Below are 27,524 nucleotides of genomic sequence, written 5' to 3' on the forward strand. Positions count from 1 at the left end.
CCCTGCTGTCTCTCCAAGGGTAGAGATCAAAATCGGTCCCTGGCCTCCTCAGGGAAGATGGGAGTGAGGAAGACAAAACTCTCCAGTTACAAAGCCAACCAGGCTCAGGTGTCTAAAAGGGAATTTGGCCAGAGACACTCTTTTCTCTCCCCCTTGCCTCCCACCCAGAGGGGCCTGCGCCATAGCCTGACAGCTGGCTTCCTGCAAGTTATGGCTCTACAATAATGGGTGGCTTCGTTAAGACAAAAGCCATATAACAACTGGCTGCCTCAGAACTATTGCTGCCAAGCCCCACATGCTCTTTTCAAGGCAAGGCCTGAGCACTGAATAGCTGGTAAAACAGAGGCAGATGTCCTCCTCCCCAGGCAGCTGTTTAAAGGCTGTCACCCTTTTTGTTAGCTCTTCTGAGGGCAACCCTAAAAGGCAAATGTCTGGCCATTTCATCTGCCTTGAGGCTTCAAATCTGAAATAGGCACATTTGCTACGGTTTTGACTTCAAGTTGATTTTAGTAAGTCACTGGGGAAGAGGGTGTAGGGAGGCTGGTTTTTTGAGGTGTTTTTGTTAAAATTGTGATCTTTATCACTGCCTTTAGAAATGTGTTGACTTACACGTTTCTGGGCACAGTCCCAGGATCGGAGCAGAAATGGGGCGAGGTTTACATCACAAATAAATTGAAGAGGAAACAGATAATCTGACAGGACAAAACATATTAAACTTTTAGGACCCAAGCCCTGGATTGTTTTTATTGAAAAAACAAACTTAAAAAAAAAAAAGAAAGAAATCAAAGGCAATGAAAAACATGATCTTAATCAATAGGAAGAAAAAACACAGGTTACAAGGTTCATAGTCACCCTGAGTCTGGCTTGCCTGGGAATTCTGAGTGCATCAAGGGCTTGGGCTGGGGTCCCTTGGGAAAACAGAAAACAATAGCTCCCTTTCCGTGTTTTCTTTTTTCTTTGCAGCTGGACTTAAAGGTGCTGCTGCAATGAGGCCCTGGCCATTGATGTTTTCATCTCACAGTAAATAAAGCAGGCTTGCCTTGCCCAGTTGTACTCAGCCCCAATGTATAATGGAAGAGCAATTTGTTGTCATATATACTGAGGGCAGACTCCCTCTTACTAGCTGGGTTCTTGGGCAAAATATCTATCTATAAATTAATGATGATGCCACTCACCTCAGAAGACTGCCATAGAACTCATGCAAAATTAAATACTAAGTGCCTGGGCATAGTCAACATTTCTAAAATGCTATTTCTTCTTCCCTCAGGTTGGAAACGGAGAAGGCGATGGCACCCCACTCCATTACTCTTGCCTGGAAAATCCCATGGACGGAGGAGCCTTGTAGGCTGCAGTCCACGTGGTCACTGAGGGTCGGACATGACTGAGTGACTTCACTTTCACTTTTCACATTCATGCATTGGAGAAGGAAATGGCAACCCACTCCAGTGTTCTTGCCTGGAGAATCCCAGGGATGGGGGAGCCTGGTGGGCTGCCGTCTATGGGGTCGCACAGAGTTGGACATGACTGAAGTGACTTAGCAGCAGGTTGGGAAGAGGTAGCTATGATGTCCCATAGTTCTGAATACACACTAAAATTTGCCATCTTATTCTATTTCAATCCTAGTCTTTTAGCAAAGCTAGTTATGTGCCTCCTAGTCATTAAGGAGGCAGAACCTAGATACCATACACCTCTCATCTCAATACTATCTTATGAAGTCCCTGATCTTCTGGAATGACTGTGGTTGCCCAAAAAAGAGTTTGGAAAGGCTTTAACAAGATGCCCATCAATAAGACAATAGCTGTTTCCAGACCCTTGAAGGTCAAAATGTTTCCCATATTCCTGGGTAATGCCTCCAATGGGACTTGCCTTCTGTAGCACCTTCAAGATGGGTATTAGTCACAGGCAAATCAACAACAATCCAGTACTGTTAATTCTACTGTAAAGCTACTTAGAGAAAATTCAAATTTCCAGATAAGAAAAAAGTTGTAGAAAATGGACAATAACTATAGTTTATAAAGAAGAAAAGTTTCTCCTAAATTTTGAGAGACTTACTGGCAGGTAAGCCTTTTCAAACCAAAGGGGTCTCAAAGTTGCTGGGTATAGTTGATAAATGGTACATATATTTTTTTAAATATTTAGCAATACAAAATGGAAGAAGGGTCTTAGTTTCCAAATAAGAAATTTAAATTTAACCACATCTTTAAAACCATTTAACTTCATTTCTAGAAGACCTCACAGACATAAAAATACAAAGATGTTCAATCCAGAATTATTTAAAATAGCCAAACTTGGAAACCAAATCAATGTCCATTAGCTAGGGACCAACGAGTTAAATTATAACAACATACAAAAGGCTATTCTGCAGACACTAAAAATAATGTAACTCTGTGTCTACTGACAACTAACGTGGTCCACTGCATATTACTGGGTAACAAAAGCTTACTATAGAAGACCATATATCACAGGTTGGGCTTCCCTGATGGCTCAGCACTAAGAATCTACCTGCAATGCAGGAGACTGAGGTTTGATCCCTGGGTTGGGACAATCACCTGAAGGGGGAAATGCAGTCCACTCCAGTGTTCTTGTCTGAAAAATCCCATGGACAGAGGAGCCTGGTGGGCTACGGTCCAAAGGGTCAGAGTTGGATACCACTGAACGACTGAGCATGCACGCACATAGTATAGTGCAGCAGTTCTCAGATTTCTGGTCTCAGGAATCCTGCACACGGAAAGATTATAGAGCAGTCCAAAGAACTTCTATTTTTGTTTATATGAGATATACAGTATAGACACTGATATACTGTACTTGAAAAAAAAAAAACAGCCTCTCAATTTTTCTGTGAACCTAAAACTGCTCTAAAAGATATTTCAAGGAAAAATTAATATTCAGTTCAGTTCTCAGTCGTGTCCAACTCTTCACGACCCCATGAACTGCAGCACGCCAGGCCTCCCTATCCATGACCAACTCCCGGGGTCTACCCAAACCTATGTCCATTGAGTCCGTGATGCCATCCAACCATCTCATCCTCCATCGTCCCCTTCTTCTCCTGCCCTCAATCTTTCCCAGCATCCACGTCTTTTCAAATGAATCAGATCTTTGCATCAGGTGGCCAAAGTATTGGAGCTTCAGCTTCAGCATCAGTCCTTCCAATGAACACCCAGGACTGATCTCCTTTAGGATGGACTGGCTGGATCTCCTTGCAGTCCAAGGGACTCTCAAGAGTCTTCTCCAACACCACAGTTCAAAAGCATCAATTCTTCAGTGCTCAGCTTTCTTTATAGTCCAACTCTTACATCCAAAAAGTTCATTTAAAAATAACAACACTGACTCATATTAACAAAATAATGTATTTTATGGAAAAAAATTATATTCCTCACCATACTCCCCACAAAATGTAGTACTGTTTTACACTTTGGCATATCTCTTTAATGTCTGGCCCAAAGGAAGAAAGGTAGATTAGCTTCTGCATTATAGCGAGTGTTGTTAGTTTGTTAGGGCTGCCATAACAAAATACCACAGACTGGGTGGCTTAAACAGCATTTATTTTTTCAATAAATTCTGGAGGCTAGAAGTTCACAATTAAGGTGTTGGCAGACTTGGGAATTCCCTGATACTTCAGTGGTTAAGACTCTGCTTTCAGTGCTGGGCCCCGGTTCGATCCCTGGGCACAGCCAAAAAAAGAAAAGGGTGCTGGCAGACTTGGCTTCTCTTGTCTCCTCTTGGCTTGCAGATGTCTGCCTTCTTACTGTCACACATGGTCTTTGCTCTGTACATGCACATAGCTGATGCTTCTTTCTTTTCTGGTTGTCAAACGATCCTTTATTTAAGTATTTTCCTTTGTTGTCCTTAACTAGCTGGGCATTCCACTGGACCATTGTTGATGTCATCCATGATGTCACTGAGGGCGGCAGCCATCAACACTGCAGTCCACAGACTGGGCAGTACCTGGGATCTCTTTAATGATTCCAGACAGTTCTTGAACTAAAAATAAGTGCCACATCTGCTAGGCAATGCTAGCAGACACTCTCATCAAAAATTGTATTTCCACTGTGCTTAATGTTTTGCCTCCTTCTGTCTCTTGGGCATTCCTTGAGGGTTCAGATGATCAGGGAAGAGGCAAAAGGAACTTCCTCAGTCTGGCCCTGTCTGTTTCGTATCAGTCAGTTTCATTGTCATTCTCAGACCCCTCTAATCACCAGTTACTAGGCAATATCATCAACCAAACATTTTTGCAGACAGACCCAGGAACTGATCTTGGTAGTCTGGGGTCCAATGTTTCTTCATGCGTCCAAATTTCCTCTCCTTATAAGGACATCAGTCAGACTGGCTTAGGGCCCACAGTAATAGCCTCAGCCTCATTTTAACTTAACTACCTCTTTAAAGGTCCTATCTCAAAATAGTCACCTTCTGAGGTACTAGGGGGTGAGAGCTTTAACATATGAATTCTCAGGGGACACAATTCAGCCGGTAACAGCAGGTATAATGGGAAGTAGCTAGTAATAGCACAGCAGAAGTACCGAGAGCAAACCAAGTTATCTCTAAAAAACACATATCTAAAACCTAAAACTACCAACTTACAAAATTCTAGAAAACATAAGAATATACACACATACTATTCTATTAACCATCAGTGTGGTGATGTTATCATATCACATAGCCTCTGGAGACCCCAATGTACACTCAGGAGAGAATTAGAGTGAAAAAGGTCAATTATATCTTAGTATTTTCATGAGAATAGTAGGATCTTCTCGCCCCTCTAAAGGATCAGGGACTCTGAGGGGTCCAAAAATTACATTTTGAGAACCACAGATACAAGCTTTATGACCTCAGACAAATTTCTTAACTTTATTGAATCTCAGTTTCTAAAATGAGGTACAATAACATCAACTTATCAACTTATCAAGGCTTCCCTGATAGCTCAGTTGGTAAAGAATCCATCTGCAATGCGGGAGACCTGGGTTCGATCCCTGAGTTGGGAAGATCCCCTGCAGAAGGGAAAGGTGACCCACTCCAGTATTCTGGCTTAGAGAATCCCATGAACTATATAGTCCATGGGGTTGCAAAGAGTTGGACATGACCGACCAACTTTCACTTCACTTCAACACCAACTTAAGTGGGCTTGTGAAGATTTAATGAATAAACACACATTTACAAATAAATGACAAATGTGAATACTCTGTTAATATTAGCTGTTATCATTTGTGAAAAATTACTTAGCAATATGATATATGTGCCTAAATGCATAAGAAGTAGTAACTTGTGGATGAGGAAATTTATTTTTTAAACGAATATTTAAATTGAAGCATAACACACACACTGGAAAAAGTTTAAGACATAAAAGTATATAGCTTGATGCTTTTTCACACAGTAAGCTTATCTTACCTTTAAGAGATCATTTTACTAACAACAAAGCTATTGATAAACAACCACAACAGCTGCCCCTTTTCTTACCTATAGTATCCTTGGGCTTTGCTATCCATCTCCCTGCAGGCATAAAGACAGAATCTGAGAGGTGTTCCTTAACTCATACCCCTCTGGCTTCCTTTAGTGCCAGGAAAATGGCAGAGTGCAAGAGCAAACCTGAACTAAGCTTTGTGTCATTATGAAGCTGGATTCTCATCAGTGTCCAATTTAGTAAACTCTGAAGTTCACTTAAAAAATAACCATTATAAGTAATATTCATCATGTCTCTACCAAGGGTATGGAGTTTATTTGGGGGTAACTCATTATGCCCCATCCAAAAAAACCCACAAACTTATTCTCATAACAAAGTTCTTTTTATAACAACACAGATCTCATGTAACAGTCGTGGTAAGAGATTCTTTTTCCCCTCCTCTTCTTAAAAGAGTTAAGGGTGAAGCCAGCGGTGCCTTAAAAGTCAACCGGAGCGATGTTAGCTGCAACTTGTTAGCTGCAACTTGTCAGCTGCAACTTAACTCTATTTCACTGCAGAATGAACTGCAAATTGGCAACGCTAAGGGAGACTGGATTATAAGTAGAGATCAAATCCTCCAACCTTGACCTCATTACAGTTTGGTGAAAGGGGACATGGAATCTTAAACAATTCTGTTAGCGCCATCAAAAATTACTTGCTTACACTGTTGCTCTTCATAAAATTTCTGTTATACATCAAAACTACCTGCTACTCCCTCTCCACAATAGTAGTTAAAAGTGTACTTTCTTTAGAGCTATGGTGTCTCAAAAATTTGTCTACTGGCATCCAGAAAAAAAAAAAAAACAACTTAAAACATAAACACGTTTTTTTCCCCCAATTCTATTGATAACTACTAACCTACAAAATTCTACAAAACACAAAAATACACAGGCACATACACTATTAGCCATCAGAGTGATGATGCCACCTTATCATGTAGCTGCTAGAAAACTCCACTTAACAGTAACGCTAAGTCCTTACATGCTCAGTTACCTCTAAATACTAAGTAACAGAATTTCCGTTAAGAATTTATGTCTTGGGGTAAAGAATCTGCCTGCCAGTGCAGGAGACATGGGTGCAATCCCTCGATTGGGAAGATCCCCTGGAGAAGGAACTGGCAACCCACTCCAGTATTCTTGCCTGGGAAATCCCATGGACAGAGAAGCCTGGCAGGCTACAGTCCATGGGGTCATAAAAGAGTCAGACATGACTTAGCAACTAAACAACAAGAACATATAAAGTTACATTTTCCAAAGACAAAAATTTTATTTCTAAAAAAGAAATCATACCTCTGACACTCAAAAGAAGACATCTTTATTTTCTGGCCAAGGTCCCTCAATGGTAGCTGTCAGAAAGAAGCCAGTTAGAAGGAGTACCAGATGAGATGAGGGCACTCAACTCCACAGTCGATTCTGCTATTTAGTACTACCCCTGGGAGCGCTTATTCCCATATGCCATCGAACAATCAGAAGTGAGTGAAGTAAAAGCTCCACTTAAATAAAACCTGAATATTACCTGTAGAAAGCTTTTTTGGGAAAACAACCAACCCTGCAGGCACCAATATTAAGTCCTGGAAGAATAAAATAGCTATGCCAGTGAATAAGTGATGGCAGCACTGTATCCCGATGTACATCAAGGGGGTCAAACTAAAACTAAACAGGAATATCAGAAGAAAAACACAGTCACTTTATTTATTTATTTTTTTTTTCACAGTCACTTTAGAAATACATTTATTCACAAATGATTTAACAAATCTGAGTGTTACATACAGTCTTACCAGTTAGTGGCCTTATTAACACATGCGGCTCAGCATCAGACTTCTCAAACAGAAAATAATAATCAGGATGAGACTAAGTAGCGAAGGAAAGACAGAGGCCATGGAGAGAGGAAAGCTGTGAGGGGGCAAGGATGAGAGGTGACAGTGAGGCTGGAGCTCCCTAGCAGAGAATGTGGCAGGGCTGACAGGTGGGGCTAAGCAGAGGAACCCTCACCCTCTGCTGGTCTGCAGCAAAGGAGTGCCTTCTGCAGCTGACATTCTCCTGAGAAACTGCGCAGTCCTGCTGATATCATCGTTTCAATTGCTGCTGCCCTGGTAAGTAGACAGAAAAGAGCCACAATACTACAGCTCCATCAGTGGTACGGAAAGGCAAGGGTTAGGGTAGGGTGAAGGAACAGGAACTGAAGAAGCATAAAAGGGACCAACTTCAGAAGAAAAAGGACAGATCAAAGTAACAGGTTAAAACCTTTACCAGCTATTTTGCTTAAGTTAAAGTTCTAAATAATTAAGGAACTGAAAGCAGGGTCTCAGATATTTGTACACCCACGTTCACAGGGCATTATTCACAACAGCCAAAAGGTGGAAGGAACCCAAGTGTCCATCGATGAAAGACTGGATAAACAAAATGCGGTACAATCGGCCCTCAACACATCCATGGATCCCACATCTGTGGAGTCAGTCAACTGTGGACCAAAAATATTCAGAAAGTTACAGGAAGGAAAACTTGAACTTACTGTGTGCCGGCAACTATTTACATGGCATTTACATTGTATTTAGTCATTATAAGTAATTTATAAATGATTTAAAGTCCAGGATGGTACGTATAAGTTATATGCAAATACTATACCATTTTATATAAGGGACTTGAGAATCCACAGATACAGAGGGAGGTCCTGGAACCAAGGGAACCGAGGGATGACTGTATACACATCCAATGGAATATTACTCATTCTTAAAAAGGAAGGAAGTCCTGACACATGCTACACATAGATAAACCTTGAGGGCATTATGTTAAGGAGAATAATCCAGTCACAAAAAGACAAATACTGTATGATTCCACTTATACGATGTAGTCAAATCCATAGAAATAGAAAGTAAAATGGTGGTTGCTGGGAGGCAGGGGGAAAAGAAGAGTTTTTTAATGGGTACAGAGTTTCAGATTTGCCAGACGAAAAGGTTCTGGAGATATTTCACAAGATGAATATAATTCACATTACTGAACTGTACACTTTTAAGTGGTTTAAGACTGTAAAGTTTATGTTCTGTGTTTTTTACCACAATGAAAAAGAACTCTGGGTACTGATTAAAAATTAGAGTGTAAGAAGGGAAAAATACAAACCTTCTAGAATTTGTTGATATTTGATCTAGGTGGAGAGATTAATAAGATCACACATTTGTAATTCTCTTAAAGTATTAATATTAATACAAAAGAGTTTAAAGGCTGGAGCAAAATCAGTAGGTATATAAGAAATACTGCGAGTCTGAGCTCCAGTGGGCTTCAGAGCTACACTTCCAGAGAAGAGCTTTGGAAACAGAGGTAGATTCTGTGAAAGATGAACAGGCATATGTTACAGGCATATGTTCTCCCCATGCCCAAAACTATCCTGGCTGACTGCGGTGACTGTGACAACCACCAGGCACCACGGCATCCTCGGGGAGCTGCCCAGGGAAGTTACCGCCCAGTTTCCCACATCCCTCCATTGCTTAAAGTGATGAGACTTCTCCCTCAGCACCTTGTGAGGATGTTTAACTTCAGTGCTTCCCAAGATCCACCTCAGGAGAAGTCAATCTGTCCACAGGAGGCATAGTTTCCAAAGCTGTCCACTGTGAACCTCTGAGAGATGTGAATTGAATTGAGCTTTAGGGTACCAAAGGAGAAGTTCTCAAATAGCTGAAAAGGAAAAATAAAAAACCCAGAATGAATATCCAAAGAAAATCACAGACAGAAATAGTAAACATCAGATTCTCTTGTAAAAATCTCTTGCTATGTGTGTCCACAACAATCCCAACAAACCTCTTATGCTTTGTTCCTCAGTATTCTCATCTGAAAAATGATCCCGGAGAGCAGGGATAGGAGTGGGAGTGGGGAAAAAAACAGCAACTCTTCATCGACTGATTGAAAAGACTCCTCCTCTGACAAAATGCACCAGAGAAAGAGGTCTGAGGAGTCAACTCCAAAATGTGTCTATTGAGGAGATATGACCAAGAACTTGTAACAAACATAAGGGGGCCATACCCTGATTCACATGGCTTAACAAAGCTGCTTCTATGGACTTTCAGTTACTGACCATGGGGAATGTTAGTTTTGTTACAGCCAGGATAAAATTTGATATAATACATTCCTCTACCTCGTCAACAACATTTATTAGAAACAGTGACTAAAATAAACAGAAGATAAGGTTCCTGCCCTACAAATGATTTTGATAACCTAGCGAGGAGTTCAGAACACTCTCACACACAAAACAGCCAGGGAAACACTTCTATTCAACGATGTAACAAGTACAAATGATGATGTTTATCCAAAACCTTTCATAGGACTTTGGATTCAAGCCAGCATCTTAAAGTAAATGCTCTTTACTACAATTCTTTATTTTAAAAGCTTTCAGCTTTGTCAGATGAAGGGATGAGCCACATTCTGAGAAAGACCTACTCCCGTGATGAGCACATTTACAAGGCAGAATGCAAAAAGACATCAGAATTCATCCCAAGAAAATTAAGCTACAATGCTTAGATAAGGAGTGTCAAAGAGCAAAGGGCTGCCGTTTTTCTGTTAGGATGCAAGAGTTGCTCTTTCTTAAATGTCAGCATGATCCCAAGAAAGCCTTTCAGTACGTGAACCAACCATGCTTGAGTAGAACCTAAGGCTGAGACCTTTGCACACTAGCAAGTGACTGTCTTGTCTCTTCACTTATTTTTATACTCTCTCTACAGCCATGGACTTTAGCCATTGTCACCTTTTCTCTTCCTGCAATTAACTGCCTAGCAAAATGCTTGGGGTTCATTAAAGGCTAACTTTATAAAGTCCAGTAAATATTGATTCTTCAACATGACATCAGCTTGACCCCAAAGATCTATTTAGAGCTTGTGTGCTGCACTGTCTTGTCTTTCAGAAAGGTGACCAGCTCCTGCCTGCAATGATTTACACAATTAACCTCCCTTCCTGGCTTTGGCAGCATGTTCAAACCGTATCTACCCTTTTGTGTAAGAAAATACTGCCTGAAATGTTTATTGGCTAATCCCCTTTGCTGAACATTAATTTGAAGTGAAAACCACATCAACAAGACTGACAGATTTGTAGCTTTACAAACTGAAGCCTTCTAGGTACAAAAAAGACATAACCAAATGGGCAATAAAAAACAAGACAAAAACAAAACTAAAAGGGAACTCATAATACTTTCAACGAGTTACTTTTTAGGGATTAGTAGCCCGTGGTTCTCCTCTTTGTGCCTATGTTTCCATGTGATGGAGACACCACAGCCAGGAGCTGGAAGGTATTTATCTCTGACTTCACTTTGGCATGATTTGACAGGGAGATTTCTCATGCTTTAGGTTTGAAGCGAAGAGTAAATACAACTATGATGAAGTTTGCTGGGATGTGATTTCAATGCAGTAATTACAAAACTGAAACAGCAGACTGAACACAAATTCTCTTGCTTCTCTAAAGCAACAGCAGTGGGTAGGAAGAGTGAAGTTCAGTCTAAACTTTCAACAGGCCATGTGGGAGCTGTGGACAGACACCACCACCCACAATACAAGACCATAAAGGGCAAGGACTCAAAAAGATGAATAAGTCAAAGTACCTTCCTTATAATCTGCAAAGCCCTGCTGAAAAGTAAATATTGCCTACGATGTTTACAACATCTCTCTGCTCTTTCTGAAGTGATGAAGTGAAGTGAAAGTCGCTCAGTCCTGTCTGACTCTGCGACCCTATGGACTATACAGTTCATGGAATTCTCCAGGCCAGAATACTGGAGTGGGTAGCCTTTCCCTCCTCCAGGGGATCTTCCCAACCCAGGGACTGAACCCAGGTCTCCCCCATTGCAGGCACTTTTTTTAACCTGTCCTTATTCTACCTTCATAGGTTGCCATCTTCTTCCACACCTGTGGTAACATCATAATCAAATGAATTTCTTATCCAAAGTCCCTACTGCTGTGTCAAGCTTCATCTTGGCCTTTTCTGTCCCCATGTCCTTCTTTTCTCTGTGTATTTATGATGATTTAGTAACAATCTTTCATAGTTATTTTATTTTTAGTCATTGTTATATCTTCAGTCTTAAGCTTTTGTTTTAGTTTTGCCAATTATTTCTAGTGATTCAAATAAGCACTCTGGAAAAGGTTATTTTATGTTCTTCAAAGCTGAATTCCACTATATGCTATAACTGTAGCCAGGAGACTGTATATGATCAATAAATATTTGTTGGATAAAATGTGACAACAAAAACAAATGTTGAAAATGTCTGTGTACTTTGTGTTGGAAAAGAGAAAACATGGCCTTGTTTAGGTGGATATAAAGATTTTATTTATAGATCACCACCTAGGAATCCTTGAGGACTTACTCAATGGTATTATTTCTAATTATACCTCAACTATAATTACTTGTGAAGAAAAATTTTATTAGTAACAGAAATTTCATATATTCCTTTAAATTTCTATGTTTCTTATTTGTCAAAGGCTAGTCTTGACTCAAACTTTTGATCTGGCATGTCACTGAGCACCTGATGATGTGCATTTTCTTGTAAAGAGGCATATGACGTGGTGCTGTATCCCAGGCCACCTGGTTAGGGAGACGGGGTATGTGTCAGAAGAGAGGCATGTTGATGACACGGCTGTGTTCACCTTGTGACAAGTTATTGTGTTATGTATTCAATTCAAAAATTTACCTAACACAATATAGACAGTAAAGGTTAAGTGTGGGAGGAGAGGTACAGGCAATCAGTAAATGCAATGGGAGGTAAGAAAACGATGGAGAGGGCTCGCTCTCTAGACAAGCCCTTTAGAAGAGACAGAAACTGAGTTGGGCCTTGTAGCAAGTCTAAGACTTAGAGGAGAGGAGGAGGAAGGGCAGCATGAAGGCAGAAATGGGTCTGGAGGGTCAAGATCAGTTTAGATGTATGCAGGGTTCCTAAAAAGACGCAGTGAGAAGCACTAAGGCTAGAGACATAAGGAAGGTGAATCAGATTAAAGGGCGGGGAGGGGGCGGTCCTGAGGGTGAGATTCAGAAGTGAGACTTCATTCTAGATGGTGGAAACCACTGACAGCTTCTGAGTAAGCTTGGGGCCCAAGAAGAAAACCAAAGGAAATTAATCTGGGTGTGATATATATCACGCTAACTGGAGAAAGGAACAAGAGAATAAAGAAAAGGAGACCAGTGTAGTATTTAAGTTGTGACATACTGAGTGTCTCCTGACTAAAAATAGTAGTAGTGGGCCTAGAAAGATTGGAGCAGATGTGAAATACTATGAATGAAACACAGAACAGACTCTGCGGTTTTCTGGATATGAAGGAGGATACAGGAGACAAGAAAAGTCATGGATGGCAGGGTAAAGGGTATGGGAGGGCACCAGTGACAGGAGCAGAGTATTTCTGAGTGGGAGCGATTCTATAGGGAAATACAGAAACAGTTCAGGTCCGTATCTTTAGCTGTGTGTCTCAAGCCCTTCTCCAACCAAGGGTTTGCCTAGTATGCTCTGAGAATATAAATGAAAAGCATGACATCTATAGCACAGTTAAGTGGAAGCACATCCCATAAAAAACTTTACAACTGTCCATTCTTTTAAACTGAGTAGTAGTTCTCTATATATTAGGGAAATGAACTACTTGTGTGATGAACTGCAAATATATTTTCCCCCAGTTTGCCATTTGCCTTTTGACTTTACTTATGGTGATTTTTGCCAGGTCAATTTAAACTTTTATAAACTCAAATATATCATAATAGGAGATTTTTAAAACAAAGTTACCTAACGCAAATACTGTTATATATTAAAAGATCAAGGTGAACAACAAACATTAAGTGTTGACAATAACACTAATGAAATACAGATCATAACAGCCAGAGTTTACTGAGTAACCATGCATGTCAGGCATCACACTTTGGGCTGTATGTGATCATCTGATGGCCTCCTCATTTTGAGTTGAACGTGAAGTTTAAAAGGCTAAAGTAACTTGCCCAAGAATACACAGCAAATAAACAGTAGAAAACTGACATTCATAAAGTTTGAAAAAGGGGAGAAAAAGGAAACTAAGATTAAAACTCAGAACTTATATACAAACCAGAAACAGACCCATAGACATAGAAAACAAATGTCTGGTTACCAAAGAGGAAAGTAGGGGAGAGATAAGTCAGGAATTTGGGATTAACCTATACACACTGCTGCTGCTGGTGCTGCTAAGTTGCTTCAGTCGTGTCCGACTCTGTGCGACCCCATAGACGGCAGCCCACCAAGCTCCCCCGTCCCTGGGATTCTCCAGGCAAGAACACTGGAGTGGGTTGCCATTTCCTTCTCCAATGCATGAAAGTGAAGTCGCTCAGTCGTGTCCTACTCTTCGTGACCCCATGGACTGCAGCCTACCAGGCTCCTCTATCCATGGGATTTTCCAGGCAAGAGTACTGGGGTGGGCTGCCATTGCCATCTCCAAACCTATACACACTATTATATATACAAAATAGATAACCAACAAGGACCTACTGTATAACACCAGGAACTATACTCAATATTGGGTGACAATCTACATGAGGAAATAATCTGGAAAAAAAAAAGATATACATGTATGCACAAGTGAATCATTTTGCTGTATACCTGAAACAAACACAACATTGTAAATCAACTATACTTCAATTCCAGTAGTCATATACGAATGTGAGAGTTGGACCATACAGAGGGCTGAGCGTAGAAGAATTGATGCTTTCAAACTGTGGTGCTGGAGAAGACTCTTGAGAGTCCCTTGGACAGTAAGGAGATCAAACCAATCAGTCTGAAAGGAAATCAACTCTGACTATTCACTGGAAGGACTGATGCTGAAGTTGAAGATCCAATACTCTGGCCACCAGATGCAAAGAACTGACTCATTGGAAGATACCCTGATGCTGGGAAAGACTGAAGGCAGGAGGAGAAGGGGGTGATAGAGGAGGAGGTGGTTGGATGGCATCACCAATTCAATGGACATGAGTTTGAGCAAACTCCAGGAGATAGTGAGCGAAAGGGAAGCCTAGAGTGCTGTAATTCATCAGGTTGCAAAGAGTTGGGCACGACTGAGTGACTAAACAACAATACTTCGATTAAAAAAACAAAAAGACTCCATGTTCATGGATCAGAAGAATCAATATAGTGAAAATGAGTATACTACCCAAAGCAATCTATAGATTCAATGCAATGCCTATCAAGCTACCAACGGTATTTTCACAGAGCTAGAACAAATAATTTCACAATTTGCATGGAAATACAAAAAACCTCAAAGAGCCAAAGCAATCTTGAGAAAGAAGAATGGAACTGGAGGAATCAATTTGCCTGACTTCAGACTATACTACAAAGCTACAGTCAAGACAGTATGGTACTGGCACAAAGACAGAAATACAGATCAATGGAACAAAATAGAAAACCCAGAGATAAATCCACACATCTGTAGACACCTTATCTTTGACAAAGGAGGCAAGAATATACAATGGAGAAAAGACAATCTCTTTAACAAGTGGTGCTGGGAAAACTGGTCAACTACCTGTAAAAGAATGAAAGTAGAACACTTTCTAACACCATACACAAAAATAAACTCAAAATGGACTAAAGATCTAAACGTAAGACCAGAAACTATAAAACTCCTAGAGGAAAACAAAGGCAAAACACTCCCTGACATATATCACAGCAGGATCCTCTATGACCCACCTCCCAGAGTAACAGAAATAAAAGCAAAAATAAACAAATGGGACCTAATTAAAAGCTTTTGCACAATGAAGGAAACTATAAGCAAGGTGAAAAGACAGCCTTCAGAATGGGAGAAAATAACAGCAAATGAAGCAACTGACAAAGAATTAAATCTCAAAAATATATAAGCAGCACATGCAGCTTAATACCAGAAAAATAAATGACCCAACCAAAAAATAGGCCAAAGAACTAAACAGACATTTCTCCAAAGAAGACACACAGATGACTAACAAACACATGAAAAGATGCTCAACATCACTCATTATCAGAGAAATGCAAATCAAAACCACAATGAGGTGACATCTCACAGCAGTCAGAATGGCCACTATCCAAAAGTCTACAAACAACAAATGCTGGAGAGGGTGGGGAGAAAAGGGAACTCTCTTACACTGTTGGTGGGAATGCAAACTAGTACAGTCACTATGGAGAACAGTGTGGAGATTCCTTAAAAACTGGAACTAGAACTGCCATATGACCCACGACCCAGCAATCCCACTGCTGGGCATACACACCCAAGAAACCAGAATTGAAAGAGACACATGTACCCCAGTGTTCACTGCAGCACTGCTTACAATAGCCAGGACATGGAAGCAATCTAGATGTCCATCAGCAGACAAATGGTACAAAAGCTGTGGTACATATACACAATGGAATATAACTCAGTTATTAAAAAGAATCATTTGAATCAGTTCTAATGAGGTGGATGAAACTGGAGCCTGTTATACGGAGTGAAGTACGTCAGAAAGAAAAACACCAATACAGTATATTAACACATATAAATGGAATTTAGAAAGATGGTAACAATGACCCTATATGCGAGACAGCAAAAGAGACACAGATATAAAGAAGACTTTTGGACTCTATGGGAGAAGGCGAGGGTGGGATGATTTAAGAGAATAGCATTGAAACATGCATATTACCATATGTGAAATAGATCACCAGTCCAAGTTCGATGCATGAAACACGGCACTCAAAGCCACTGAACTGGGACAACTCTGAAGCGTGGGATGCGGAGGGAGGTAGGAGGGGAACTCAGGATGGGGGACACATAAACTCCCATGGCTGATTCATGTCCATGTATGGCAAAAACCACTACAATGTTGTAAAGTAATTAGCCATCAATTAAAATTACAAAAAAAAAAAAAAAAAGACTCAAACTCAGGCAGCCTAACTCTAGAGTCTAAGCTCTTTAACCTCTGCACTCTTTCCTAGTAGATGAGATCCCTTAAAACCTGGCCCTGTTAAACTACAGAGCGGAAGCTTGGCTCACAAAACTCCCAAAGGCTGAGATGAACATATTCTTTCCTTGTTACTTCTACTTTCACTGTAATCTCGTATCTTGGACCTGGTTGAAGAATCAGTGGCTCTAGCTCAGCTAGAAGAATTTTAATTGAATTCTGGTTGAAAATAAGCACAAATCAACTAAATGGCTCAATTTAATTAGGTACCTGAATGGAAAAGAAAAAGCTTAAACTACAAGTTTAGAAAAGAAAAGAGAAACTTTGTTGCTCCTTTTAGGCTAAGGTAGTCCAAGAAGAGCAAAGTGGTCTATTGCTTAGAAAATAAAAGACAGAACAGGAAAATTTTAAATTCAAAAAGAATTACAGCAAGGTATTTAAATCCTGTTGAGTTTTTTCTCCTCACTGTTGTTTTATAACAATTCCTTGGGGATTCTGAAACCTAAACCTTTCTCTTTCTGAAAACATTTCTCTCTGATGTGCACACACATAAAGCCCTGCTGTGCTGGAAGCCAGTATTTTTTAAAGTTTGCCATAAAGGAACAAAACAATGAACAGCTATACAAAACTACAAATATCTGATGAGAAAATAAAAACGGGAGTTTAAGACCGCCAATATTTGCAACATCACTTGTAAGAAATATGTACTAATTCAGACAACTTAAAAAGAATATTTAAAACCTAAGTATGACATTTGAAAAATGTCAACCATACAGTTGCTATCCTTTACTGACTACACTACTCACAGTTATCTTCAGAAAATTAAACAAAGTTTTCCTATTACCGAGTAAAGAGGGAACTGTGGACCACCAAGATGAAAAGGTTTTTGGTCAAAACCAAAGCTTCCCTGACAGAATCTCAAGACCAAGATCTAACCATCTTGCTGCCCCTGCTTACATGATCTGTGAAGCTCACCATTTTTTAGTTTGTACATGGTTGTTTCCTAGGGAGAACACAGAAGGAATTATTATTTCTGGTAGTATAGTGGTTCACACTGAAAGAAAGCAAATAGCAAGACTTCAGGGCTAACTGTGGTCATTTTTCCTTGTACTCATTTCAGACCTTCTACTCCTTCCTCCCAGGCTCCATGACACAACCATAAAATACCAGACATAATTCCACATGTGACGAGGCTGAAAAGATGAGTCTGAAAATCTCAGTGAGAGGTGGGGAGGAGAATGGAGAGGAATCTTCTCATAGCTACAATCTCAAGGGCTACAGAACTGAATGAATGGCCAACCCTCAACAGCATAATGACAGACATGTTGGAGATCCCTGTCTACTGGACTTCCCAAATAAGGCCCGCTCTCTTTCTTCAATCTTAGACAAAGTAGTGGCCACTCTACTCTCTTTACAGATTTCTCCTTTAGGAAAATCTATTTCTTGTGCTAGGTAGACTCAGCAAGCTGTTTACTGTCTAATATGACTTCAAAAAGAGGAAATTCAGTTTTGAAGTCTAAAATGAAGATTCAAAATATGTAATTCCTGGCAAAAGAAATAAAAGCCAAAATAAACAAGTGACATCTAATTAAACTTAAAAGCTTTGCATAACAAAGGAAATCAATGACAAAATGAAAAGACAACCTAATGAATGGGACAAAGTATTTGCAAATGATATGGCTGATAAAGGGTTAATATCCAAAATAAATAAACAGCTCATAAAACTCAGTAACAACCAAAAAAAAAAAAAAATTAAACAATGGGCAGAAGACCTGAATAGACATATTCCCAAAAAAGACATACAGATGACTAAAAGGCACATAAAAAGATGTTCAAAATCATTCATTATTAGACAAATGAAATGCAGATGGAAACAATGAGATAACACCTCACACTTGTCAGAATGGCTATCATCAAAAAGTCAATAACAAATGCTGATGAGGATGTGGAGAAAAGGGAATCCTCCTATACTGTTGGTAGAAATGTAAACTGGTACAGCCACTATGTAAACTGGTACATCAGGCACGGAGGTTCCTTATAAAACTAAAATAGAATACGACCCAGCCATTCCACTTCTGGATATATATTAAAAAAATTTTTTAAACACCAATTCAAAAAAATACATGCACATTAATATTCACAGCAGCACTGTTACATAATAGCCAAGAAATGAAAGCAAAGTAAGTATCCACCAGTAGATGAATAAAGAAAGAAGATGTGGTGTATCTAATATATATATATATATATACACAAATATACACACACACATTCATACACATACACATATATTTGTGTGTGTGTATATACAAGAATATTACCCTGCCATAAAAAAGAATGAAATTATGTCATTTGCAACAACGTGCAAATAAACCTAGCGAGTATTATGCTTAGCTTAAAGATATCAGGCAGAAAAAGACAAATATTATATGCTATCACTTATATATAAAATCTAAAAAATAAAATGAAGATACACAACAAAACAGAAACAGACTCACAGATATAGAAAACAAATTAGTGGATACCAGTGTGGAGAGGAAGAGGGAAGGGGCAAGATAGGGATATGAGATTAAGAGACACAAAATACTATGTATAAAATAGATAAGCAACAAAGATATATCATACACTACAGGGTATCATAGCCATTACTTTGAAATAACTTTAAATGGAGCATAATCTATAAAAATACTGAATCACTCTGCTGTACACCTGAAACTAACATAATATTGTAAATCAACTATATATATATATATTTTAAAATGTAAGTCCTATGAAATTTATAGTCATTCTTGATATATGCGAGTTAAACTAACTCTTAGAACATAATCTGGTGCAACTGAAAATAATACTAGTATTCAATTTATGCAAGTACTTAGAAGGACAGAGTGAGTCCTGTTTCTCCTCCAACAAAGGATGATATTTATTGTTTCCATGTATGGCAATTAGACTTCTGAAGCCTAAAATACACAGGGATAGCAAATGCACACTACTTTGAAGTTTTCCCAGTGTTTTTCTTCTATAATCTGTTTTACCAACTTCTATTTCTCACAGTTACCTCCTGTTTACAGATAAAAGTAGCGGTAATAACACCATTTTGTACTCAATAGTAATGCTCACCCACTTCCCTCCTTACCAGGGATGGTATGAGGATGAATGGAAGATAGTCTGATAAACACTTTGAGCTCTTTGGAAGGCACGCCTGCAGGAAGCCTTGCTGAGGCTAAATAACACCTTTCATCTAAGGATCTATAAGTATCTCACAAAGCCCAGATCATTAACCCTTCCAAAAATCACTGTGACATAAACCAGAGCTCAGCATTACTATCCTCATTTAAAAGACAAGAAACAGAAACAGGCTAGGACCACTAACACTGTGACATAAATTTAATAGTTTCTGGGACCAGGCCTAGAACATAGGCCAGTAGCAGGCCATGTCTATATGGCAGTGTGCATTTGTCTCACGATCCGAATAACAAATCTGTACGAAAGAACACTAAGTGGGGAAGAAGCTCCATTTGTGGGCTATGGGTATGCAATCTGACAGCAAAGGAAGTGGTCACTTGGTTTTGTGGCCATGAAAGAGAAATAAGTAATGTGAAAAAACTTTAATCATAGCCCTTGTAGTGAAGTCGCTCAGTCGTGTCCGACACTGTAGCCTACCAGGCTCCTCCCTTCATGGGATTCTCCAGGCAAGAGTACTGCAGTGGGTTGCCATTTCCTTCTCCAGGGAATCATAGCCCTTAGATGATCCTAACTGAAAACAACAAAATAAATAATGGTATACTTCATAAGTATTCTTTACCCAATTGGCCTCTAGGTACAATAATTAAAAGACTTTAGGCAGTAAACAGAAAGATGTGGACATTAGACTAAAACCATAAAAATTTGAAAAATACCACACAGCTTTTCATATGCTATATTGCTAATCACACTTAAGAGTTAGGATCACAAATAAGTTTCTTTTCCCACAAGTAAGTTTTGTTTCAAAGTCTTATTTGTTAAAATCCCCCAAACCTTAAAAAATGATTCTGAGTTTCTGTCAAGGAACCCAGCAATTCCAACTTTCAAGCCTTCTTGTACCTTGTATTTTCCTTCTGGCTATGTGTGAGATTACTTCTGAAGAGAGCAAATATGAAAGATGTAAAGAGACAAGAAGGAAAATGATGATCCGACACCTCAGATCCAAAACACCCTCCATCCACGTAAAACATATTCATATAGGCTGCACTCACATCGATTCTTTCTAAATCTTCACGGAAGAATACAATGGAGTCTATTCACACTGGGGTAAGCCATGTCCCACCAAACACACACAAACATTCACAACTTCACCTGGAAACCAAAGATAGAAACTTCTTTTTTATTGAAGAGAGAAATCAAAACAGTTATTAGGGCAAACGAGACTTCAGTGCTTTCCTGTCAATAACCACACAGCTACTCTCTCCCTCAATTTTTCCATTTTTACACAGGGACAACACCTTACAAGGATATTCTGCAGTTACAGGAAGATCAATTATCAGACAGTATTTTGAGCTCTATTATTGTCACTCACCAACTAAAACCTCCAATGCATCATCACAGGACAAAAAGCAGCTTCCTTAAAAGAAAATAAGAAAAGTCACGTAGGAACTCTGATAGCTTACAGTCTCTGCAGTCATCAACTGGCCTCATGGGGCTGTAATGTTTTTAAAGAATGGAGCAGAAACATCTACTTCAGAATAAAAGACAATGTGGCTGTTAGGTGGTTACTCTCCCAGTCTTCTCCAAATACAGCCCTAACTCCACCTCAAATACCACATCTAATCTGAAATCTGAGACTACAGTAATCAGTGGTGAGACAGCCAATAATAACAGCTAATAATAGCCAATAAAAATGGGACATAATGTATTTCTAGAAGGCCAGGGGCACCTCAGAGCCAAGGAACAAGTCAAGGCCAGTATGTGTGAGAAGTAATCCTTATCGTCAGCTACCTCTGTAATCAGAGGACTCAGCCACAATTTTCCAACCCTATTAGCACATCACTCCTGCTTTGGGCACCTCCATTACATCAGCACCAAAAAGCTTGCATGTCACCAGAGCCAAAGCCACGTCTCCACTGACTTCAATGGCATGGGAATGTCGTCAGGCTGCGCACACAGAATAGGAACGTGAACTTCCCTCATTGATTCTGCTCTCCCAAACCATGTGCCTGTCTTGGCTGCAGCGAGCATGAGGAATGTTATGAGGAGTCTGACCTGAGGAGCCGTCAGGCAGAAACCAGACAAACAGCCAAGGAATGAAGGCTTTAAAACCTCCTTCAAATAATTTCGCAGGGTTGCACTTCTGGATGTGTGGCCTGAGCCACACTGCTGACGTGAGGATTATCAAGTTTAAGACTCAGCTGGTAAGGTCAAATGACCTATTAAGAGAATGAATTAAAACCGTTCTATACAAACAGAATGCCAGGCAGTTCTGCTGAGCACCTCAATACTCAAAATGCCAAGGGACTTCCCCTCCCCTCCCTTCCCTTTTTGGTTTTTAAAAGTAACAAGAAAAAAAATGTGGGGTGGAGGTAGGAGGCAGGAAGAGAGAAGAGGCTGTGCTGACACGGCTGAAGAACCCGACCTCATCTCAGCACACACCAGCACGCTCTGCCAGTTTCCACAGCAGCATGCAGAATTAGCATCAGAGAGAGGCCGCTGGGATTCAGTTTGCTGCAAAATTACTTCCGGAGAAAGCCTTGCCTTCAGGCATCGGTATTATTGCTTCTTCAGGGCAAAACTGCCCCAGGTGGCTGCTGGAACTCTTCAATGCCCGAGGCCTGTGCCCACCAACCCTAAAGGCAGATGCCCTTTTCAGAACCTAGGTTGTTTCCACAGATAAATTCTTTCCCTCAGAAGGCGGCCACCTAATGCTCATTCGAATGTGTTACCACTCTTACTTTCAGCTTGGTCATCTTCCCTCAGGGATTACTCATAACTGTCCCTTAAACAACAGCAACAGGAGGTAAGTGTTTGATCTTTGTATCATACATATCATACAGGAGAAAGGAAGTGCCAGTCAGCAGAAAGGGGCAGAGATGATTTCTGCTCAACCTGGGGGTTCCCTGGGCAACTGGCTTTAGGCTGGCAGGGCATAAAGATGCTGACTATTGTGTCAAGTGACAAATTCGGAAAAAGAACAATGAGATGGGAGAAAAGGTCATCAGGTGCAGCCACCTCCACTCCAACTTTTCCAATGGGAGGACAGCAATCAGAAAAGTTAAAACAGCAAATCAGAGGCCCCTTGGCAACATCAGGCACTGGCAAGAGTATATACACATATAAATAAGAGCTGTCCAAAAAATAGCTGGGTTTGAAATGCTTCCTTGGAAGACAGGAGAGAGGTTGCCACATCTTATCTTAGATTTTCAACTAAATCATCTTATCTTATTGGACAACAGAACATGAAATATTCTGTCCTCTGTCAGGACCATAGGAAACCTGCTTTCAGTAGCACCAATGCAACATTATCTATTATGACACACTCTTATCTGTAATCCAGTCCAGATGGCCTCCTTCCCTTCTGCAAAGGTGTGGGCTAAATGCCAAATAAGCAAAAGGCCTCGGGAAAGGGATAAGGTTATCACTCCCACCCCACCAACACACTTCAGGAGTTGCAAGATCTCTACAATTTAAGGAAATGGGATTAATGTTTTAACTTACAACTGAGAGAACAAACTCTGAACTAGAGTTCTGAATGACTTATATTTTGTTTTTCTACTTTTATTTTGTAATCATAATGTTCACCTATGACCATTAATTCTTAAATTGCTTCATTAATGAGATATGGGAAAGAGGACATTATTAAGAAATCATCACAGTTTCATGACATCATGAACTTCACTCTCATTTCTTTATCTCTTCCCATGATGTCCTCCAACATTTGGAATAACACTTAGACATTTGTTGGCACCAAGCCACCTAATCTAACATGGTTTCATTTGGCCTCGTCTCTAAATAGGCTGACTCAAAAAACAGTGCCCTGTCACCTCTCTAGGTACAGATCTATACTGGCTTGTTGTTCAGTTGCCAAGTCCTGTCCGACTCTTTAAGACCCCATGAACTATAGCACACCAGGCTCCTCTGTCCTCCACTATCTCCCAGAATTTGCTCAAATTTATATCCATTGAGTTGGTGATGCTATTAATAACTAACCATCTCATCCTCTGCTGCCCTCTTCTTCTTTTGCCTTCAATCTTTCCCAGCATCAGATTCTTTGTGGTGTGTTTATACTGTAGCTAAAAAACCACAATGGAATATATAATACATACCCATATAATGCATAAAATGGAATATTATATGGGCATGTAAACATATAGTGGAATATTAGTCAGTCTTAAACTAGATCCTGATACATGCTACAATGTGGATGAAGCTTGGAAATGTTATAAGATTGAAATAAACCAGAAACAAGGAAAATATTGTATAATTCCACTCATATGTGGTACATATAGGAGCCAAATTCACAGAGACAGAAAGCAGAATAATGAGTGCTAAGGGCGGATGGGAGGGGAGAATAAAGTTACTGTTTAATGGGTACAGAGTTTCAACTTGGGATGAGCCAGTTCTGGAGCTGGATGGTAGTGACTGTTATAGGACAATGTGATGGGGTTATTAATGCCACTGAATTATATACTTAAAGTGGTTAACATGGTGAATCTTACGTATATTTCACCACAACTAAAAAACCCCATAGAACTCAATGGATCCAAGTGAATCATAACCAAACTCCCTTCATTTGTAAAGTACACCCAAAATGATATACTAGACCTCTAGAAATGCATATATAAAAGAGATGAATATTTCCCACAATAACAACAAGTACACTGTTCAAAGAATTCACAGCAACAGGATCAGAGAGACCAACTGAATATCTGTCCCCATCTCCCAGAAATATAGCAAACAGTAGTTTAGTGTTTTACATTGAGGAGGGATTCAATAAAATATTTTTCATTCTGATAAAAAACAGAAATGATTTTAAGAAAAGTAATTCTAACCACATAATTACTTTCTACTCTCACTGTCTTTTCCTATTTCTTGTCATCACATAGGTTAGGCTTTCCAAGCCTGTCATTCCCTGCCTGAGCCAAGACAAGGCATGAAGTATCCCAGAACCATGGCAAAGACGAACAGCCAACAAACAGAAATCCGAAAGAGAGTGAAGGGAGGAAAAAACATCTTGTATAAACAGACAGCAACAAACCAGGGAGGGTGCATCTTTCTACAATGGATGCTGGCTCTGTCAAAAATCAGCTAACAGCTTGTTTTCCAGTTTCATTTTAACAACGGTTTTGCCTCACTGACAGTCATATTTTTGGGTGCCCTCATTAGTGTTTTAAGACTTCACTTTCTAGGCAAAGTGACACATGAAGCAAATTCAGAGGATAAGTTTTGGTGAAATCCTACTTGGATTTGAATTGTCTCCCTGCCCCCAACCCAGTAATCTAAAACAAGAAATGTACCAAACCAAATTGAAGCACTTCAAACTGTACTTTTCCTTATATATCTGATGCTCTAATCACTTGGCAGAAGTCTTTCAGATTTTTAACATAAAACACATTATTTCTATTACTAGCAAAATATGAAAAGCCCTTAATGATTTCTTACATCTCCCATTTGCCTAAGTTTCACTCTGTAATCATCAAGAATGAAGGCTGAGCCACATTTTATCAGTAACACAGCAAAGCAAGAGCGGCCATATTTTGGCAAGGCGTCTTATCACAGGTTCCTTCCTATATGTCACATTTTTCTGATAGTCATGCTAGCAATGTATTTGGGACTGATTTACTTAAAAGTTCACCGGCATTTACTCTTCATTCAATACTTTTTATTAATACATTCTGCAATAAGGCATAAATGAAAATGTGAAAAAAATCACTGTTCATGTTTCAAGTTAATCAGTGTGGCTCAGACACTAAACAACCTGCCTGAAATGCAGGAGACCTGGGTTCAATCCCTGGGTCAGAAAAATCCCCTGGAGAAGGGAATGGCTACCCACTCCAGTATTCTTGCCTGGAAAATTCCATGGAGAGAGGAGCCTGGCAAGCTACAGTACATGGGGTCGCAAAGAGTTGGACATGAAAAGTGACTAATACATTCACTTTTTCACTTTCACAGAGAAACCCAAGACTAATTTTGGATGTATTTTGAAATAAAAGAAATTTAAGTGTAAATTCAAGCTCAAAATTATTCCTATCAGCTGAACTTTGCTGATGTGAAGTAATAAAGTTACAATCAAATTTAATTGAAAAATAAACTTAGCAACAGAAGATTGTGAGGTATGAGTTATCGGTATATTTGACTCTGGGCTCTCTTTTCCGGAATATAGTAAACTAATTTTTTAAAAATATTTGCTAGAAAAGAGTTAACAAAAATGCAATAAGACTGACACTGTTAACTAAATACTTATGACATAAATAATGTATCTTCTCAGTCAGTTCAGTTACTCAGTTGTGTCTCTTTGCGATCTCACGAACTGCAGCACGCCAGGCCTCCCTGTCCATGACCAACTCCCAGAGTTCACTCAGAGTCATGTCCATCGAGTCAATGATGCCATCCAGCCATCTCATCCTCTGTCGTCCCCTTCTCCTCCTGCCCTCAATCTTTCCCAGCATCAGTCTTTTCAAATGAGTCAGCTCTTCGCATCAGGTGGCCAAGTATTGGAGTTTCAGTTTCAACATCAGTCCTTCCAATGAACACCCAGGACTGATCTCCTTTAGAATGGACTGGTTGGATCTCCTTGCAGTCCAAGCGACTCTCAAGAGTCTTCTCCAATACCACAGTTCAAAAGCATCAATTCTTTAGCGCTCAGCTTTCTTCACTGTCCAACTCTCATATCCATACATGACCACTGGAAAAACCATGGCCTTGACTAGTCGGACCTTTGTTGGCAAAGTAATGGCTCTGCTTTTGAATATGTTGTCTAGGTTGGTCATAATTTTCCTGCCAAGGAGTAAGCGTTTTAATTTCATGGTTCCAGTCACCATCTACAGTGATTTTGGAGCCCCCCAAAATAAAGTCAGCCACTATTTCCACTGTTTCCCGATCTATCTGCCATGAAGCGATGGGACCGGATGCCATGATCTTCGTTTTCTGAATGTTGAGCTTTAAGCCAACTTTTTCACTCTCCTCTTTCACTTTTATCAAGAGGGTCTTCAGTTCTTCTTCACTTTCTGCCATAAGGGTGGTATCATCTGCGTATCTGAGGTTATTGACATTTCTCCTGGCAATCCTGATTCCAGCTTGTGTTTCTTCCAGCCCAACGTTTCTCATGATGTACTCTGCATACAAGTTAAATAAGCAGGGTGACAATATATAGCCTTAACATACTCTTTTTCCTATTTGGAACCAGTCTGTTGTTCCATGTCCAGTTCTGACTGTTGCTTCCTGACCTGCATATAGGTTTCTCAAGAGGCAGGTCAGGTGATCTGTATTCCCATCTCTTTCAGAATTTTCCACAGTTTATTGTGATCCACACAGTCAAAGGCTTTGGCAGAGTCAATAAAGCAGAAATAGATGTCTTTCTGGAACTCTTGCTTTTTTGATGATCCAGCGGTTGTTGGCAATTTGATATCTGGCTCCTCTGCCTTTTCTAAAACCAGCTTGAACATCTGGAAGTTCACGGTTCATGTATTGCTGAAGCCTGGCTTGGAGAATTTTGAGCATTACTTTATTAGTATGTGAGATGAGTGCAATTGTGCAGTAGTTTGGGCATTCTTTGGCATTGCCTTTCTTTTGGGGTTGGAATGAAAACTGACCTTTTCCAGTCCTGTGGCCACTGCTGAGTTTTCCACATTTGCTGACATATTGAGTGCAGCGCTTTCACAGCATCATCTTTCAGGATTTGAAATAGCTCAATTGGAATTCCATCACCTCCACTAGCTTTGTTTGTAGTGGTGCTTTCTAAGGCCCACTTGACTTCACATTCCAGGATGTCTGGCTCTAGGTAAGTGATCACACCATCGTGATTATCTGAGTCGTGAAGATCTATTTTGTACAGTTCTTCTGTGTATTCTTGCCACCTCTTCTCAATATCTTCTGCTTCTGTTAGGTCCCTACCATTTCTGTCCTTTATTGAGCCCATCTTTCCATGAAATGTTCCCTTGGTATCTCTAGTTTTCTTGAAGAGATCTCTATAGTCTTTCCCATTCTGTTGTTTTCCTCTATTTCTTTGCATTGATCGCTGAGGCAGGCTTTCTTAT

General features: G+C 39.9%; 1 protein-coding gene across 11 annotated transcripts in view; it reads right to left on the minus strand.

The window, feature by feature from the left end:
* Positions 1–7,099: 7,099 nt before the first annotated feature.
* ASCC1 (activating signal cointegrator 1 complex subunit 1) overlaps positions 7,100–27,524 on the minus strand; it is a 116,397-nt gene continuing 95,972 nt past the window's right edge. For 8 of the 11 annotated variants that reach the window (XR_009598530.1, XM_004021448.5, XM_042240936.2 and 5 more), the window contains 2 exons: positions 8,945–9,102; positions 7,100–7,894 (listed from right to left, as the gene is read on the minus strand). Coding sequence is in view for 10 of the 11 variants with exons in the window: in XM_004021448.5 (XP_004021497.2) it covers positions 8,986–9,102 (117 nt within the window). In the remaining variant the exon portion in view is untranslated. Of the gene's footprint in view, positions 9,103–19,962; positions 20,057–27,524 lie in introns of all 11 variants that reach the window. The other 3 variants (XM_060406603.1, XM_060406602.1, XM_060406599.1) reach the window with 2 other exon arrangements.

Source organism: Ovis aries, chromosome 25 (assembly GCF_016772045.2).
Source record: "Ovis aries strain OAR_USU_Benz2616 breed Rambouillet chromosome 25, ARS-UI_Ramb_v3.0, whole genome shotgun sequence".
Classification (NCBI taxonomy): Eukaryota; Metazoa; Chordata; class Mammalia; order Artiodactyla; family Bovidae; genus Ovis; species Ovis aries.